Source organism: Mesoplodon mirus (assembly GCF_964341445.2).
Source record: "Mesoplodon mirus genome assembly, chromosome: 4".
In the NCBI taxonomy this organism is placed as follows: domain Eukaryota; kingdom Metazoa; phylum Chordata; class Mammalia; order Artiodactyla; family Ziphiidae; genus Mesoplodon; species Mesoplodon mirus.
Genome location: NC_138979.1, coordinates 85,821,403 through 85,836,893, shown reverse-complemented (window position 1 = coordinate 85,836,893; position 15,491 = coordinate 85,821,403). Strand labels below are relative to the sequence as shown.

Sequence of the window (15,491 nt, the reverse complement as noted above, 5' to 3'; positions counted from 1 at the left end):
CGATTTATCTAGAATTACTAAAAAAATAAACGCCTCTTTCCTCCAAAAAAATTAAAGGAAAAAATTCCCGCAGAAATTTTCTCTCACATTGTTTTTGCATTCACACACTCTTTCATCTTCATCTTGTAAAATGATACATTGTTTGATTTTTTGGGTGACAACTCATGAGAACATTCTAAGTTTACATCATGCTTAGCAACTGACAGAGGGCTTGACATGCATTTTCTTTTCGACCCTGGAGTCCAGTTTCATGGCTCTGAAGCACTTAGACCCAATTTAGCCACAGCACTGTCTAAGAAACCTTAGCTTTGCTCTTCTATGATTTCTTACGACGTGAAGCCAAATGAGAAAACAGGTTGAGACTTCATTTAACAAGGCCTACTTTTCTCTGCATCAAGAACGTCATGAAAACCCCATCAAAACCATAACCCCGTGTGCACTGAGTGAGATGCATATTTTAATAACAATGATACACAATGAAAACCAGTTGCAATTTAAAGACTCCCCATCATAGTCATCATTCATCCAGGTGATGGCAAGATAGAGACATAAGTGGACTTCATTTTAAAAGTTTAAATATTTGCTTTATTTACGTATTTAGAAATGTTCTACAATTGCTCAGCAAGACATTTTATAAAAATTCAATAAAAATGCTCTAAGTAAAATAGCAATTAAGGATGCACTCTCATGTACGAAAATGACAAAAAAATTTAACTTAAAAACAGAAATTAACCTATTTAGTGCTACAAGTCTATTTAATTCACAAAAAGGATTTATCTAGGATTCCTTTAAATAAAAAAAAATCCATATATGGTTAAGTGTTTGGATGCCAATCATTCACTTATGCTTAGGGGTAGAAAAACTAGGGTGCAGCAAAACTTGAAAATGATTATGAACCATTGCCAAACTGAAATCAATTAGAAGGTATATCTTTGGTTATTAGGCAATAATATTTAATTTCTAAAATAGGATTTAACTGCAGTTTTTAGAAATTTAAAATTTGTCAGTTTAATTACATTTACTGAATAAAGTTAATGATAAATCTCTCTTGAAAATGAGAAATCCAGGGACTTTAAAAAATCATAAAATTTCTGTCTCTTTATTAGCACAATTATGGCTTTTACTTCGTGTGTGTAAGTCAAATAAACAATTCAGAATTTCACCAAATTAGAAACAAGAATTATTATCAGAAATCTGAAACCCAAGGGAAAAAGGGTAATATAACTAACCTTGGTCCAGTAAATCTCCATGCTCTCATGTGAAGGGCGCCAACTTGAGGTAGAAATCCCTAAGTTTTCTCCTGGAGTAAGATATCTATTGAGCACTAAACTATTATTAATATTTCCTACACAAGGTGGCTTCAGGACTGGCCTCGTAGTAAGAGTGCTGAGTAAAGATCTGTTCTGCTGTTTCTCCACCAGTAGTTTGGTACTGACCTTTGCCAGCTTCTTATTAGTCCTGGGAAGATGGCAAAACACCAATTTCATTCATTGCATTTTCCCTAAATGATTTGTAAATGATTTGCATTTCTTAAATTGCCATAATAGTAAATGGAATGAACCATTAAACCACGTTTTAACACTGAAAATGGGTCAGAGCAGACCTATTATAAACAATTCTAGGTGTAAAATTGTTCTAAAGAAGTACATATGTGTCTGGGGGATCCTTAACTAACAAGTCAGTCAAAGTCAGGAGAGAGAAATGGCATCAGCGATGGAGACGGCTTAACAGGTGACGCTTGCTGCCTTCTGCGATGGCTGCACTTAGACACCCACCTTTAGTAAACCAGTTCAGGGATGAAAAAACAAACCATCCCTCAAAGACATTTTCAAGCATTTGCTTTCATCACCCCTGTATACACATTTCACTCATTACCTCAGAGGAATTAAGCATTCGGCACTGAGGAATAATCTAGAGCAGCGGTCCCCAACCTTTCTGGCACCGGGGCCAGTTTCGTGGAAGACAACTTTTCCATGGATGGGGGTGTATGGGGGTTGTCAGGATGGTTCAGGCGGTAATGCGAGCGACGGGGGGCGATGGGGGGGGCGCGGCAGGTGAAGCTTTGCTGGCTCGTCCACCGCTCACCTCCTGCTGTGCGGCCCGGTTCCTAACAGGCTGCGGACAGGTACCGGTAACACTGTTACTGAGGTACTGGGGGTGGGATCTGCCCTTGTGGTCTTCCACGCACACCCTCACGCAGGCCACCGTGTTATTTTTAGACACTTTGTGAATTATACGGCCCTTCGCCCCTCTGTTACTTTCCCCTTATTTCACAAGCATGCCTTTATGTAGAGTAGAAAAACTTCAAATACAGTAGTTTGTCTCAGGGCGCCCTCTAGCGATGATACCAAAGATCATAATCAAGAAAGTAAATTTACCAAATGCTAAAATGTGACGCTTTGCGTTTAAGCGGTAATCTTCCAAAAAATAATTAAACTCGTTAATATTTCTATTTACGGGAATTCCAACAAGAAATTTTATCTCAGTTACAAAGTTTCAAAAACACTTAGCTTAAAGACTAAATCAGGTTAACTATTGGGTTGGCCAAAAAGTTCGTTTGGGTTTTTCCAGTAACATCTTACGGGAAGACACAAATGAACTTTTTGGCCAACGCAATATATGAAAATATAAAAAATAAAGTTATGTAAAACCAACAAAAAGGTGGGGAGATGCAAACTGGACTCACATTTTAAAGGTGACTTCACTTACTAACATCATTTTCCAAAGTTATACTATCTAGTTAGCTTTCACTTCCTACTAATCTCATGAACCTGGCTCAATAAAAATTATGCTTTAGAGGCAAATTAATGAGCTAAATTTAAATTTATTTTCTATGATTCTACGTTTTGACTTACTTCTTTAGTTCATTTGCCAATGACTTTCTAACTTTTAGTTCTTCGAGGTAGAGTTGCTTATATTTTTCCAACTCTGCTTTAGTAGAATCGTCTTGAAAAGTTTTCATTTTGGAGAGTTCAGATTCCAGATCTTTAATTCTCAGTTCCATTGGACTTCTTATTGAAGCATTATTATTCTCTCTTAACTGCTCTAAGTTTTCTTGAGATGCTGCTTGTGTCTAAAGTCAAATAAAAACATACATGTTTAAAATAATTATAACCTGAATAATTATAGTATATTTGTTCCCTTTAGTTTTGTGTCAATGATTCAGAGAGCAATTTTAAATGTGAAAAAAAAGCTGAACTTTAAAAATATTTATGCAAGATTACAACTGTCCTGTTGAGTGGCAAGGCAAGACTCCTCTTTTTCACCTTGATGAAGATTGTGTAACGGAACTTTCTGTATATCACAGAAACAACAGACAAACAATGGAGGATTTAATTTCACTGTGGCAGTATGATCACCTCACAGCTACTTATCTTCTACTCCTAGCCAAGAAGGCTCGGGGAAAACCAGTTCGTTTAAGGCTTCTTTCGTCCTGTGGACAAGCCAGCTCGACTGCAGTCACAAACATCAAGCCAAAGAATCTGAGTCTAGAAGATGTGATCACCAGTGATGAAAATTATGTGGCTGGATTAATAGACTATGAATGGTGTGAAGATATTTCATCAACAGGTGTGGCTACTCCACAAACACCACAGTTTGCCAAGCATTGGATAGAGTCAAATGGTCTGGAATCTAAATCATTAACTCCAGTATTATGCACAGCATCTGCCAATAAATTAAAGAACAAAGAGAATGTATATACTCCTAAGTCTGCTGTGAAGAATGACGAGTGCTTTTCATTTCCTGAGCCAAAGACTCCAGTTAATAAGAACCAGCATAAAAGAGAAATACTCACTACACCAAATCATTACAGTACACCCTCAAAAGCTAGAAACCAGTGCCTGAAAGAGACCCCAGTTAAAATGACAGTAAATTCAGCAGGAACAGAGAAGTTAATAACAGGTGTCATTAGCCCTGAGAGGCGGTGTCACTCAGTGGAACTCAACCTTAACCAAGTACATGTAGAGGATACTCCAAAAAGAGAAGGAACCAAAGTGTTTGGGAGCCTTGAGAAGGGGTTGGATAAGGTTATCACTGTGCTTACCAGGAGCAAAAGGAAGGGCTCGGCCAAAGATGGGCCAAGAAGACTAAAGCCTCACTATAACATGACTACAACCAGATTAGTGAATCCAGATCAACTCTTGAATGAAATAATGTCTATTCTTCCAAAGAAGCACGTTGACTTTGTACAAAAGGGCTATACACTGAAGTGTCAAACACAGTCAGATTTTGGCAAAGTGACAATGCAGTTTGAGCTAGAAGTGTGCCAGCTTCAAAAGCCCGACGTGGTGGGTATCAGGAGGCAGCGGCTTAAGGGTGATGCCTGGGTTTACAAGAGATTAGTGGAAGACATCCTGTCTAGCTGCAAGGTTTAATTGATGAATGGTTTCCATCCTGCCTGATGAGTATGGGTGCGATACAGCCTACATGGAGCCTGGTGTGATGGGTTTGATTTTTAAAGTCCTCTGGAACTACGAACTTGTTTCTAAAGAGCTACCTTAAAGACCAATATCTTTTTGTTTTTAAACAAAAGATATTATTTCATGGATGAATCTAAGGCAAGCCCCTCTGGCATTATCTCTTACTGTCTTTTTTAATCCTGTGCGTTGTATATTAATAACTGTTGACTTTCTTAGATTCACTTCCATACATGAATGTAAGCTCTTAACTATGTCTCCTTTTAATGTGTAATTTCTTTCTGAAATAAAACCGTTTGCGACTATAAAAAAAAATTATCATCAATGTAAACTGAATTAAATCTTAATTACAAAATTAAAGTTGGATCATTCTTATATTCGTACTCATGTAATCTGATAATTCAAAGAATAATAGGATCAATTTAAAAATTTTTAAATTGAACAATACAGCTAAGAATAATCCAAGAGTATAGTACAATTTCTAAATCATAATATTTTCTTTTCATCCTAATAGTTTTGTTTTATACCAGTTGGTCTTCAAAATAAAATGATTCCCTAGTGAGAATCGTTCTGAAAGATCAATTTAGTGAGAATAATGATGGAAACTGAAATATTTAAAGGGAGAAACAAATGCCACCTTCCTTCCAGTAATTTACAAAACAAACTGCTATAAGGGAAGTAGAAGAAACATATAAAATGTATACATCTGAAATGTAATTTATAAATGTGAAGTGAATTAAAGCACATTACAGATCAAAAAATTAACCTGTAAAAATAGGTTGACTTCTTTTAATTTTTCTATTATATCCTGTCTTGCTCTTTCTTCAACCTCCCATTTATACTGCTCTACTTGACTGTGTTCTATCATATTCATTTCTATATGACTTCTGAGGTTCACTACTTCTTGTTCCAACTTCTTTTAATTCTTCTCTAGTTTTTCACATTTCTTTTGCATTACTTTCATAGATAATAACTCCTGTTGAAGAACTTGATTTTTGACACCCAGATGTAGACATTTTGAAGATGCAGTTTCCAGTTCTGCTGTAAGGTCATCAATCTTCATGAATAAAGTAAAATCGCTTGGTAATTAGGGACATAGACTGAGAATAGCCTAACTCAAAACCAGTATCCACTTTTAAAATAAATTCAGTTACAATAAAATGGTGTCTATATTGTAGCGTGTAGGACCTTGAATTACTAAGAAAATGAAGAAAAAAGTTCAAACCACCAAGAGCCACAAATATATATCCTTCACTGTCATCATTGTTACACAAAATTTGCATTTGATTTTATACTTTTATTCTTCTATTGTTTCATGCCTTTCCTCCATAAAATGACTATAAGTCACCTCTTAGTAGAAAGCCTCTTACTCCTTCCCCACCCCCATCTTAACCCACCATGATTTTTAAAGTTTTAGGGATATCATATTGAGTTATTTGGGGCTGAATTAATAAATGCCTCCCAAAATAAGACTCGGAAAATCAGACTCTAATGAGTCTTGTAAATATGGCTTCTAATACCATAAGCCTTTTTTCTGAACTACAAATATTTTATGCTAATTTGAATTGCATTCCAAGGAGAAATGCTTCGCAGGGTTAAGGAGAAATCACATCTCCCAGTGTCATAGTTTAGCGAGATGATCCATACATTTTTCTGAACAAAAAAATGCCATTAATTCTTGTAATGCTTTGTTACTTTCCACAGAATAAGAGAACATACTAAACAAAACAAACAAAAAACTTGCTGGAATTTCAAGGACACTGAGTTGGGAAGAACTACTTCCCTTTAGACAGAATGATTATTTGGTCAGACAAGGCAAGTGGATGTGGTAGTTTAAAAAACATGTCTACATGTTTTGAAACTGGTGGCTCAGTGGTTGAGAGTCCGCCTGCCGATGCAGGGGACACGGGCTCGTGCCCCGGTCCGGGAAGATCCCACATGCCGCCACGGAGCGGCTGGGCCCGTGAGCCATGGCTGCTGAGCCTGCACGTCCAGAGCCTGTGCTCCACAACGGGAGAGGCCACAACAGTGAGAGGCCTGCGTACCGCAAAAAAAGGGGAAAAAAAAAACATGTCTACAAATTCTTGGACACTTATCTCACGAAATTCTCAGGGCTTCGCAAGACTGTTAATGGAAGCCTGACGGCCCTTGAAGAGGCTGAAGGTGACAGCTTCTAGGCAAGGGAAGAAAATGACACTGCAACCTGGAGGTAGGGGGATTCTAGCTACAAAGCAGCTGAAAGTAAAATTGATGAGAGGGATAAGCTAAAAAAAAAAGACTATTGAATATAAAGGATCCAGGACTCATTGGGTTCAAATATCTGTATCCCATTTACAGCATCTCCACATGCCCAAATAATGCTAAAACAGAGAAATAGCTTCTGGGCTAAGATCAGATTTAGGGTGCTGCCAGGAAAACATGGTCTAAAGATGAAGCCAAGACTGTAGAACCCTTTATTAACACCCTGGAAAGACTTAAGTTGGTGCCTCAAATTCCTTTAAGGATCTTAAAAAAGCATAAGAATTTAAAGGCATCATCCTACAAAGTTTCCCGTCCTACCGTCCTACAACAGCTTCACAAGAAGCCCAAGGGGAAGAGCTTATCTCAAAAAGATTTGGGAGGGTAGCTTTTCCAATGTCATGAACCCCAATAAAATTCACAGGACATTCAAAGCTTTAAAGAGAACTGTGGTAGCAAAAACACTGCTTGCTAGCTTGCATTAACAGAGACCAAGACAGTACAAAATGAGAAGAGGCCTCTGGGATTTTCTTAGAAGTTCTGTAAGTCCCCCTTCCTCCAGGTTTCAGTGTCATTTTCTTCCCTTGCTGGCTTGAGAAACACTACTCAGCTGCAAACACAGGTCATTTCTTATGAAAAGGACAGAACAAAGAGCTCAGAGGGTACAGCAAAGGAGAATCACTTCCATGGTCGGGACTAAGTCCTAATCACAGAGCTGGCAGCAGGTATCAGGCTGTATTTCAGAACTGCTATGGACCAGCATGTCTTCCACTTTCCATTTCTGAAGGGGAGAGTCTTTAGCAGTTTAACAGAATGTTGGTTATGTGGGTGACAGAAGATCTGTCCCTTTAGTTCTCAAGTCTTAGTACTGAGAGGATTGGTACTCAAGGGGCTATACTCTAGAAACCACACCCAGGAGCCTCATCCCCATCCATACCTGGTGAAAGATGGTAAGATCCTGGACTCAAGCCTGAGCCTGACACCATAACAATTGAGACTTGTGGGGGAACTGAGTAGGGATAAGTGTATTCTTCATGTGGAAGGAATATAAAAATTGTGGCCAGTGGGTAGATTATGCTGGTTTTTAAATGTATCCATAAGTTTTTGAAAAAAATTATCCCATAAGAAAAGGTAGACTATGGGCCAGGCATAAGTGACTTATTCCTAATGAACAGAATATGGTGAAAGAGATGCTGTGTGAATTGCAAGGCGAGGTTAGACAAGGCAACACGGCTTCTGCCTGGTTCTTAACCTTGGAACCCAGCCCCATGTTGTGAGGAAGCTCAGGCCACAAAGAGAGCCTAGGTGTTCAGGGTAGGTGTTCCAACTGAGGGGAAGAGAGGCCAGCTGTCCTGGCTATGCTTTTCCCAAGTATAGATTGTGAACAAAATAAACATTGCTTATTTCAGCTACTAAACTTTGAGGAGATTTTTAGGAAAAAACAGATAGAAAAGTGGATGAAAAAAAAGAGATAATAAGAAACATAACTTAGACACAGTAGAAATTGGTTTCCTATAAACTGGAATCTAATAAACGTTGAGATTAATTTAAAATGACAAACAATGCTGATGAGAAGAAGCAGATAACTAGAAGAAAGACCTAAGAACTATTCAGGAGGAAGTTTTGGGCAGGTTCCCTTCACTTACAATTTCTTACAAATAGGCAGGTATGCCTCTTCAGAATTTCCCCTCAAGTTTGAAGATAAGCAAGATTGGTAAGCAAGGAGACATATGAAGTATAATAGTTGAAAAACAACTAGAAATCGTCAGTTTAATTACCAAAATCAGACTTCTTTACCTCATCTCAATTAACTGAAATTCTAAGGGATAGGCAACTTTGAATATTTATTAATCTAGGACTCAATCTTCATTGTCCTTTCCTCAGAGAGGAAATAAAACATCATGGAAGGATTTTTAATCTTCTCAGTAGTAAAACAAATGGAGTGTCCTTTGGCAGTATATAATTAAATACAATTTTTCCTTTACCTTACTTAAAGCTTGTTTGTAAGGGAAGGTAGGATTTCTCATTTTTATATTGTACCACAGTGCTTCTCTATATCATACAAACTGGCTTTGAAATTTTGAAATTCAAATTACTAATCTATTATTTGTCCCAGATAAATTATTACCTTTTTAAAAAAATTTATTTATTTTATTTATTTTTGGCTGTGTTGGGTCTTCGTTGCTGTGCACAGGCTTTCTCTAGTTGTGGCGAGCAGGGGCTACTCTTTGTTGAGGTGCACAGGCTTCTCATTACGGTGGCTTCTCTTGTTGTGGAACACGGGTTCTAGGTGCATGGGCTTCAGTAGTTGTGGCACACAGGTTCCACAGCTGTGGCTTGCGGGCTCTAGAGTGCAGGCTCAGTAGTTGTGGCGCATGGGCTTAGTTGCTCCATGGCATGTGGGATCTTCCCGGACCTGGGCTCGAACCATTGTCCCCTGCATTGGCAGGCAGATTCTTAACCACTGCACTACCAGGGAAGCCCTACCTGGTTTTTAACAGCTATACTCTTAAAAATTTTTCTTTGGATGGGTTGAAATAGTTATTCTATTCATTATGTGTTAAGCTATAAAGTACAGCTATGCATCTCTTTCTTTTTCAATCAAAGAAGGTAGATACAGGGAACTGTGGTTTCTGAGAATGCAGGATCTATGTCAAGAATAAGATCAGCACGAGTGTTATACACAAGAACCACATCAAAAGATGATTTAATTGTGAATTGCAACATGATGGCTTAGAGAGACTTCCAATGAGGAAAGCTGACAGCCCAGACTTAATCTTCTCCTAGATGGTGAAACCTATGGATGAGTCTATGAATTATAATGAGCTAAACATAATGAAGCAGAGAGCAGATGAAGTCAGCAGATCTCGTGACCACGATTTGATGGAAACTGGAGTGAAGTGGGAGGCACTGGGTGAGAGACTAAAGGTCTGAATGGAGGGAGAAAAAAAGGAATGGACTTTACCTTTGTAAACCTACTTCCCATTGTGTCATGGGGTCAGTGAGGCATAAGCTGGCCACAGGCTCCTTCAAGAGGCAAAAAACCTCCACGGAAGTAGAGTTAAAGACATTCCACTACACTGACTTTTTATTATTACATAAAACAACTGGTAAGATGCAAGATGACGAAGAAAGAATTCTCATAAAATCTGACTTGATACTGGCATAGGACAGACATATAGATCAATGCGTTACCATTGAGGATGTAAAAGGAAAGCCCCACATTTACGGCCAACTGATTGTAAGAGTGCCAAATAATTGAATGAGACAAGAATAGTCTTTTTAACAAATGGTACTGGGACAACAGAATATCCACATACAAAAGGATAAAATTAGACCTCTACCTCATACCATATGTAGAAATTAAGTCAATATGCAAGAGCTAAAACTACAAAAGTCTTAGAAGAAAACACAGGTGTTTATCTTCATGACTGGATTTGGCAATTCTTAGATATGACACCAAAAGACAAAAATCGACTAACTGAACTTCATCAATATTAAAGACTTCCGTGTTTTGAAGGACACCATCAAGAAGGGGAAAGGGCAAGCTCCTGAGTGAGAGAAAATACTTGAAAATCCTATATCCGATCGAAGACTTGTATCTAGGATACAAAAAGAACTCTTACAATTCAATAATAAAAAGACAATCCAACTTAAAAATGGGCAAAAAGTTGAATAGACAGTTCTTCAAAGAAGATACACAGATAGACAATAAGCACATGAAAAGTGCCTCAACCTTATTAGTCAACAGCAAAACGCTAATCAAAACCACAATGAGATGCCACTTCACACCTACTAGGATGGCTATAATCAGAAAGATGGGTAATGACAAGTGTTGGCGGGCATGTAGAGAAACTGGAATGCTTACACACTTTGGATAAAAATGTAAAATGGTGCAGCCACTCTGGAAAACAGTACGGCAGTTCCTCAAAAGTTTAAACAGAGTTACCATATGATACAGCAATTCCATTCATAAGTATATTCCAAAAAGAAATGAAAAAAATATGTTCACACCGAAACCTGGACATGAATGTTCATAGCAGCATTATTAACAATAGCCAAAAAAGGGGAAACCACCCAAAGGTCTATCAACTGATGAATGGATAAATAAAATGTGGTATGTCCATACAAATGAATATTATTCAGCAATAAAAAGAAATAAAGTATTGATCCACGCTACAAAACAGATGTACCTTAAAAATATTATGCTGAATGAAAGAAGGCAGTCACAAAGGACCCCATATTCTGTGATTCCACTGACATGAAATATCCAAAATAGGCAAATCTATCGAAACAGGGAGTACAGTCGTGGTATTAGGGCTGGGAATATGAGGAAGGGAAAACTGGCACAGGGTGATGGCTAAAAAGTATAGGGTTTCTTTTTAGGGTGATGAAAATGGTCTAAAATTGATTGTGGTGATAACTGTATAACTCTTTGAATATACTAAAAGTCACTGAATTGTACAGTTTAAATGAGTGGACTGCATGGTATGTTCATTATATTTCAATAAAGCTGTCACCAAAAAATAATGGATGCTTTGGGGTAATGGTGTGCTGCTCAGCTTCAGATCACTAGCCATGGTTCAAGACACAAACAGTCAACAGTGTGCCCTTTTTATGGAAAAATTATATAGGAAAAAGCTGTCTTTTTTACTGGTATCAAGTCTAAAAAATTAAGAGACAAATCTGTGTTTCACTGCTCAAAGCATGGAGTGATTTATATTTCCCCCAATTAAGTGACTTTTGGGTCCCAAAACTGATTAAAAATTACCTTATGTTTTAGCATATTAATCTGAATATCCATTTCACTTTGACTGGTTTTTAAATCTCCATGGAAACTAAGCTCTCCATTTTCATATTCATTTAACTTCCTTCTTGGCATTTTTAAGAGTTTCTTAAGTCTGTAGAAATGCATAGAATGAATAAGTCAAGTTCTTTAAGAGTAGATAATTAATAACTATTTAAACAGATATATGTTCTATCATATAAAATAAACTCTATAAATTATAATCCTTTCTCATCTGTTCTAATCTAATATGGGTTGAAAGCATAATAACTAACTTATAATCTTAGGTAAATAATATGAAGAAAAATTTTACGACACATGCTAAGTAAAGAGTTAATATAGTATGTGTATACATATATTATACGGTTCTTATAAGGAAGCTGTTATTAGTATCCATTTTTAGTATGTTAATATGAAATACTAACTTATTATTAAATACTAGTTATAAACCAGACATCAGTATCCAAGCTGAAGAAGAAGAGCATATCATATATGAATGTTTTGAAAAGACACAAAAAGACATTTTGGTACCTACTGACCACAGCCTCTACAAGAAGCAAAGAAATAACACACAAAAAATCATCGACACTCACTCACTCAAAATAGAAAAAGAAACAAGAAAGAACAATCTTTGGCGTCTGAGCTGCTGGAGAAGAAAACCAGGCTGAGCTTCATAAAAAAGGAAATCAGCAGAGAGAGAATGTGTACCAGTCCCTTCAAGCTGTTTTAAGAGATCTAGAAATCTTGCCCAGCACAATGTTAACAAAATGCCAAGCAATGTAGAGAAAATTAAATGAGAGAAAAATACTTATGAGAATCAGGGAAGAACCATAAGTACAATACCAAAATCCACAGATGCTCAAGTCCTCCTAAGCACATACTCCTGTATACTTTAAATCATCTCTAGATCACTTATAATACCTAATACAAGGTAAGTGCTATGTAAATAGTTATAAATACAATGTAAATAAATTCTATGGAAATAGTTGCCACCTGAGGCCAATCCAAGTTTTGCTTTTGGGAACTTTCTGGAATTTTTTTCCCCCTGAATACCTTCAATCTGAGGTTGGTTGAATCTGTGGATGCTGAGGGCAAACTGTGCTCAGCAAATAACCAGAAAGGAAGCCATGTGGAGGCATCACAGACATTGGGAAACACTCTATTTTTTTTTTTATAATCTGAGTGGTCAAAACATGAACATTAATTTTATTATTCTTTAAGCCATACATATGTTTTTGTATGTATATTTTAGAACTAAACTTTTAGAGCAGAAAGAAAACATAAGCAAGATCAAGATAGTTTTTGATGTTGTTAAACAGTGACACAAATAGGTTTTTAGATATTAAAATACTTGAACGCTGAAGGGGAAGAACACAACTAAAAGAGGGCAGGATTACCCAAAAGGAGCAAAGATATCTTGCAGACATAAAAATTCAAGGTAGATGATGAAGAGCAGAGTGACATTACTATATGCAAGGCACACTATTGTTATTGTTTTAGAAATCATTAAAGAGGAACTGTAGTACTGGGGCACTCAAAACAGTTTCAGATTGTGCTGTGAGTTTCTAAAGTAAACTTTTAAATAGGATGGATGATTTGTTTAAGTATGAATATACACATATAAAATGAATTTGTATCTAAGGTTTTAATAAAACAAAATTATAGTTAAATCAATTAATTGTTGAAATTATCAGAAATATTAAAATCTTACCCAGTAATCTCTTTTTCTAATTCAGTATTTTTCTTCATTACTCGATCCAAACTATATTCCAGAGACTGTTTTAACTCAATATATTTCTTGAATTTCTCCTTTTCATCCTCAAAAAAAATTCATTATTTTTTAAAACCTAGAGACTTACTCTTCTTTCTTAAAAATATTACTTCTCATGAATTCATGAGTAATATATGTTTATAGTGAAACACAGTTTATAAACCTGATGCCAATAAGGACAGATTTCAAAAATAATGACTTTTCTTGAAACAGCTTATATTGATTTTTCATTTTCATCATTTCATCATTTTTCTAGAATTTAAACTGCCAAAATTTATTTGTTAAAAACAGACGTTTTGGGACTTCCCTGGTGGCATGGTGGATAAGACTCCGTGCTCCCAATGCAGGGGGCCTGGGTTCAATCCTTAGTCAGAGAACTAGATCCCACATGCAGGCCGCAACTAAGAGCTTGCATGCCACAACTAAGGAGCACACCTGCTGCAACTGGGGAGCCCGCCTGCTGCAACCAAGACTTGGAGCAACCAAATAATAATAATAATAATAAATAAATAAGTAAATAAATAACCCAGAGGTTTTTACACGTTAATGAAATTTTTTTAAAGACTGGTTATATTTACGTTTTAGTTTCTAAAGATGCCCTAGAAACATTTTCATCAACGGTTTAAGATATTCCAGGTTTTGTTAAATCACATCTTACTAATATAATCTTTGAAAAATTCCCACACAAGATAAAGCCTTGCATTCTCTGTAAGCATTCTTCCATAGGTTACAATTTCTCCATTTCTATTAACCATTCTTCTCTTTAAATAAAGTTTAAGTCCTCTGTACACTAAATAAAAATGTAACTTCGGGCTTCTCTGGTGGCGCAGTGTTTGAGAGTCTGCCTGCTGATGCAAGGGACACGGGTTCGTGCCCCGGTACGGGAAGATCCCACATGCCTTGGAGTGGCCGGGCCCGGGAGCCATGGCCACTGAGCCTGCGCGACCGGAGCCTGTGCTCCGCAACGGGAGAGGCCGCAACAGTGAGAGGCCCGCGTCCCACATAAAAAAAAAATGTAACTTCTTCTTGATTCTTGTAGCTTTTTCTCTCATCCTTTTTCTCCCTCACTCCCGCTACTGGACTCTTACATTCTTTTTTTAAATTAATTAATTAAATTTATTTATTTATTTTTGGCTGTGTTGGGTCTTTGTTGCTGCGTGCGGGCTTTCTCTACTTGTGGTGAGCAGGGGCTACTCTTCGTTGTGGTGCGTGGGCTTCTCATTGCAGTGACTTCTCTTGTTGCAGAGCATGAGCTCTAGGTACATGGGCTCAGTAGTTGTGGCTTGCGGGCTCTAGAGCGCAGGCTCAGTAGTTGTGGCGCACAGGCTTAATTGCTCTGCGGCATGTGGGATCTTCCCGGACCAAGGCTCGAACCCGTGTCCCCTGCATTGGCAGGTGGATTCTTAACCACTGCGCTACTAGGGAAGCCCGGGACTCTTACATTCTTTAACGCATGGTCTCATCCATAATTCATCTTTCATCACTTATTCTCTTCTTTTACACTAAATTGACTTTCAATCTTGTAACTCCACTAAAAGTTTTGAGGGTCATCAAGAACCGTTTCTTCTTCAGTCCTTACCCTGCTTCACTTCTCAGCAGCAACCGCGAACATGACCACACTCTGCCTCTGCTCCTCTGAGCCCACCTCAGTCTGAATGACAGTAACCCTTGATGTTCAGTCCTTGACCCTTTCTAATCCTCTTTCTAAATTCTCTCAGGGCTCCTTACATCTCAAGGCTTCGTACCAGATTCCCTAACCTGCCTTTCCAGCCTTGACCCCTTTGCTGAGATCACCTGTACTTTTCTCTCCCCCTTCTTGCTCCTCATAGACAACATCCTCAGCCACACTCATGAGCCATTACTCAGTGAGGATTATCCTTGTACAGAGCTATTCTTGGACACTTTACGTTTATTCTTATTGGTGTTACTTTGAGTGTAGTGTTATTTTCTAATCTTGGGGGGCACCCTCACCCTTAGGATGTTGACCAGCATACTTTGTCTTTATTTTCTTTTACAATGTGAAAGTTTTTCACAAGGATCAGATTATCAATTATTTGCCCTTGTTTTCTTCTCTTTTTTTTTTTTTTTGGCTGCATTGGATCTGCGTTGCTGCGTGTGGGCTTTCTCTAGTTGAGGTGAGTGGGGGTTTCTCTTCACTGTGGTGCGTGGGCTTCTCACTGCAGTGGCCTCTCTTGTTGCAGAGCACAGGCTCTAGGAACGTGGGCTGTAGTAGTTGCAGCACATGGGCTCAGTAGTTGTGGCTCGCAGGCTCTAGAGT

The 15,491-nt window shown here is 37.7% G+C and overlaps 2 protein-coding genes and 1 long non-coding RNA gene across 10 annotated transcripts in view; 1 reads left to right on the top strand and 2 right to left on the bottom strand.

Moving 5' to 3' along the window:
- The window catches only part of LOC309802319, a 104,426-nt gene that overhangs the window by 20,977 nt on the left and 67,958 nt on the right, over positions 1 to 15,491 (bottom strand). The window lies entirely within an intron of this gene.
- LOC309802313 (ankyrin repeat domain-containing protein 26-like) overlaps positions 1 to 15,491 on the bottom strand; it is a 65,366-nt gene that overhangs the window by 6,830 nt on the left and 43,045 nt on the right. The window contains exons 19-22 of one of the 6 annotated variants that reach the window (XM_082617749.1): positions 13,154 to 13,260; positions 11,428 to 11,557; positions 2,856 to 3,073; positions 1,230 to 1,458 (exon numbers count right to left, since the gene is read on the bottom strand). The exons of 2 other annotated variants lie outside the window; for them this stretch is intronic. In XM_082617749.1, the coding sequence (XP_082473875.1) occupies positions 1,230 to 1,458; positions 2,856 to 3,073; positions 11,428 to 11,557; positions 13,154 to 13,260 (684 nt within the window). Of the gene's footprint in view, positions 1 to 1,229; positions 1,459 to 2,085; positions 2,116 to 2,855; positions 3,074 to 5,184; positions 5,476 to 11,427; positions 11,558 to 13,153; positions 13,261 to 15,491 lie in introns of those variants that run through there. 3 more of the 6 variants (XR_014293750.1, XR_014293751.1, XR_014293753.1) reach the window with 3 other exon arrangements.
- On the top strand, positions 3,213 to 4,747 carry LOC309802314 (maternal embryonic leucine zipper kinase-like; the record flags this gene model as incomplete). Its single annotated transcript, XM_082617751.1, has 1 exon — positions 3,213 to 4,747. The coding sequence occupies one exon, from the start codon at positions 3,213 to 3,215 to the stop codon at positions 4,374 to 4,376; it is 1,164 nt and encodes a 387-aa protein (XP_082473877.1). The 3' UTR covers positions 4,377 to 4,747.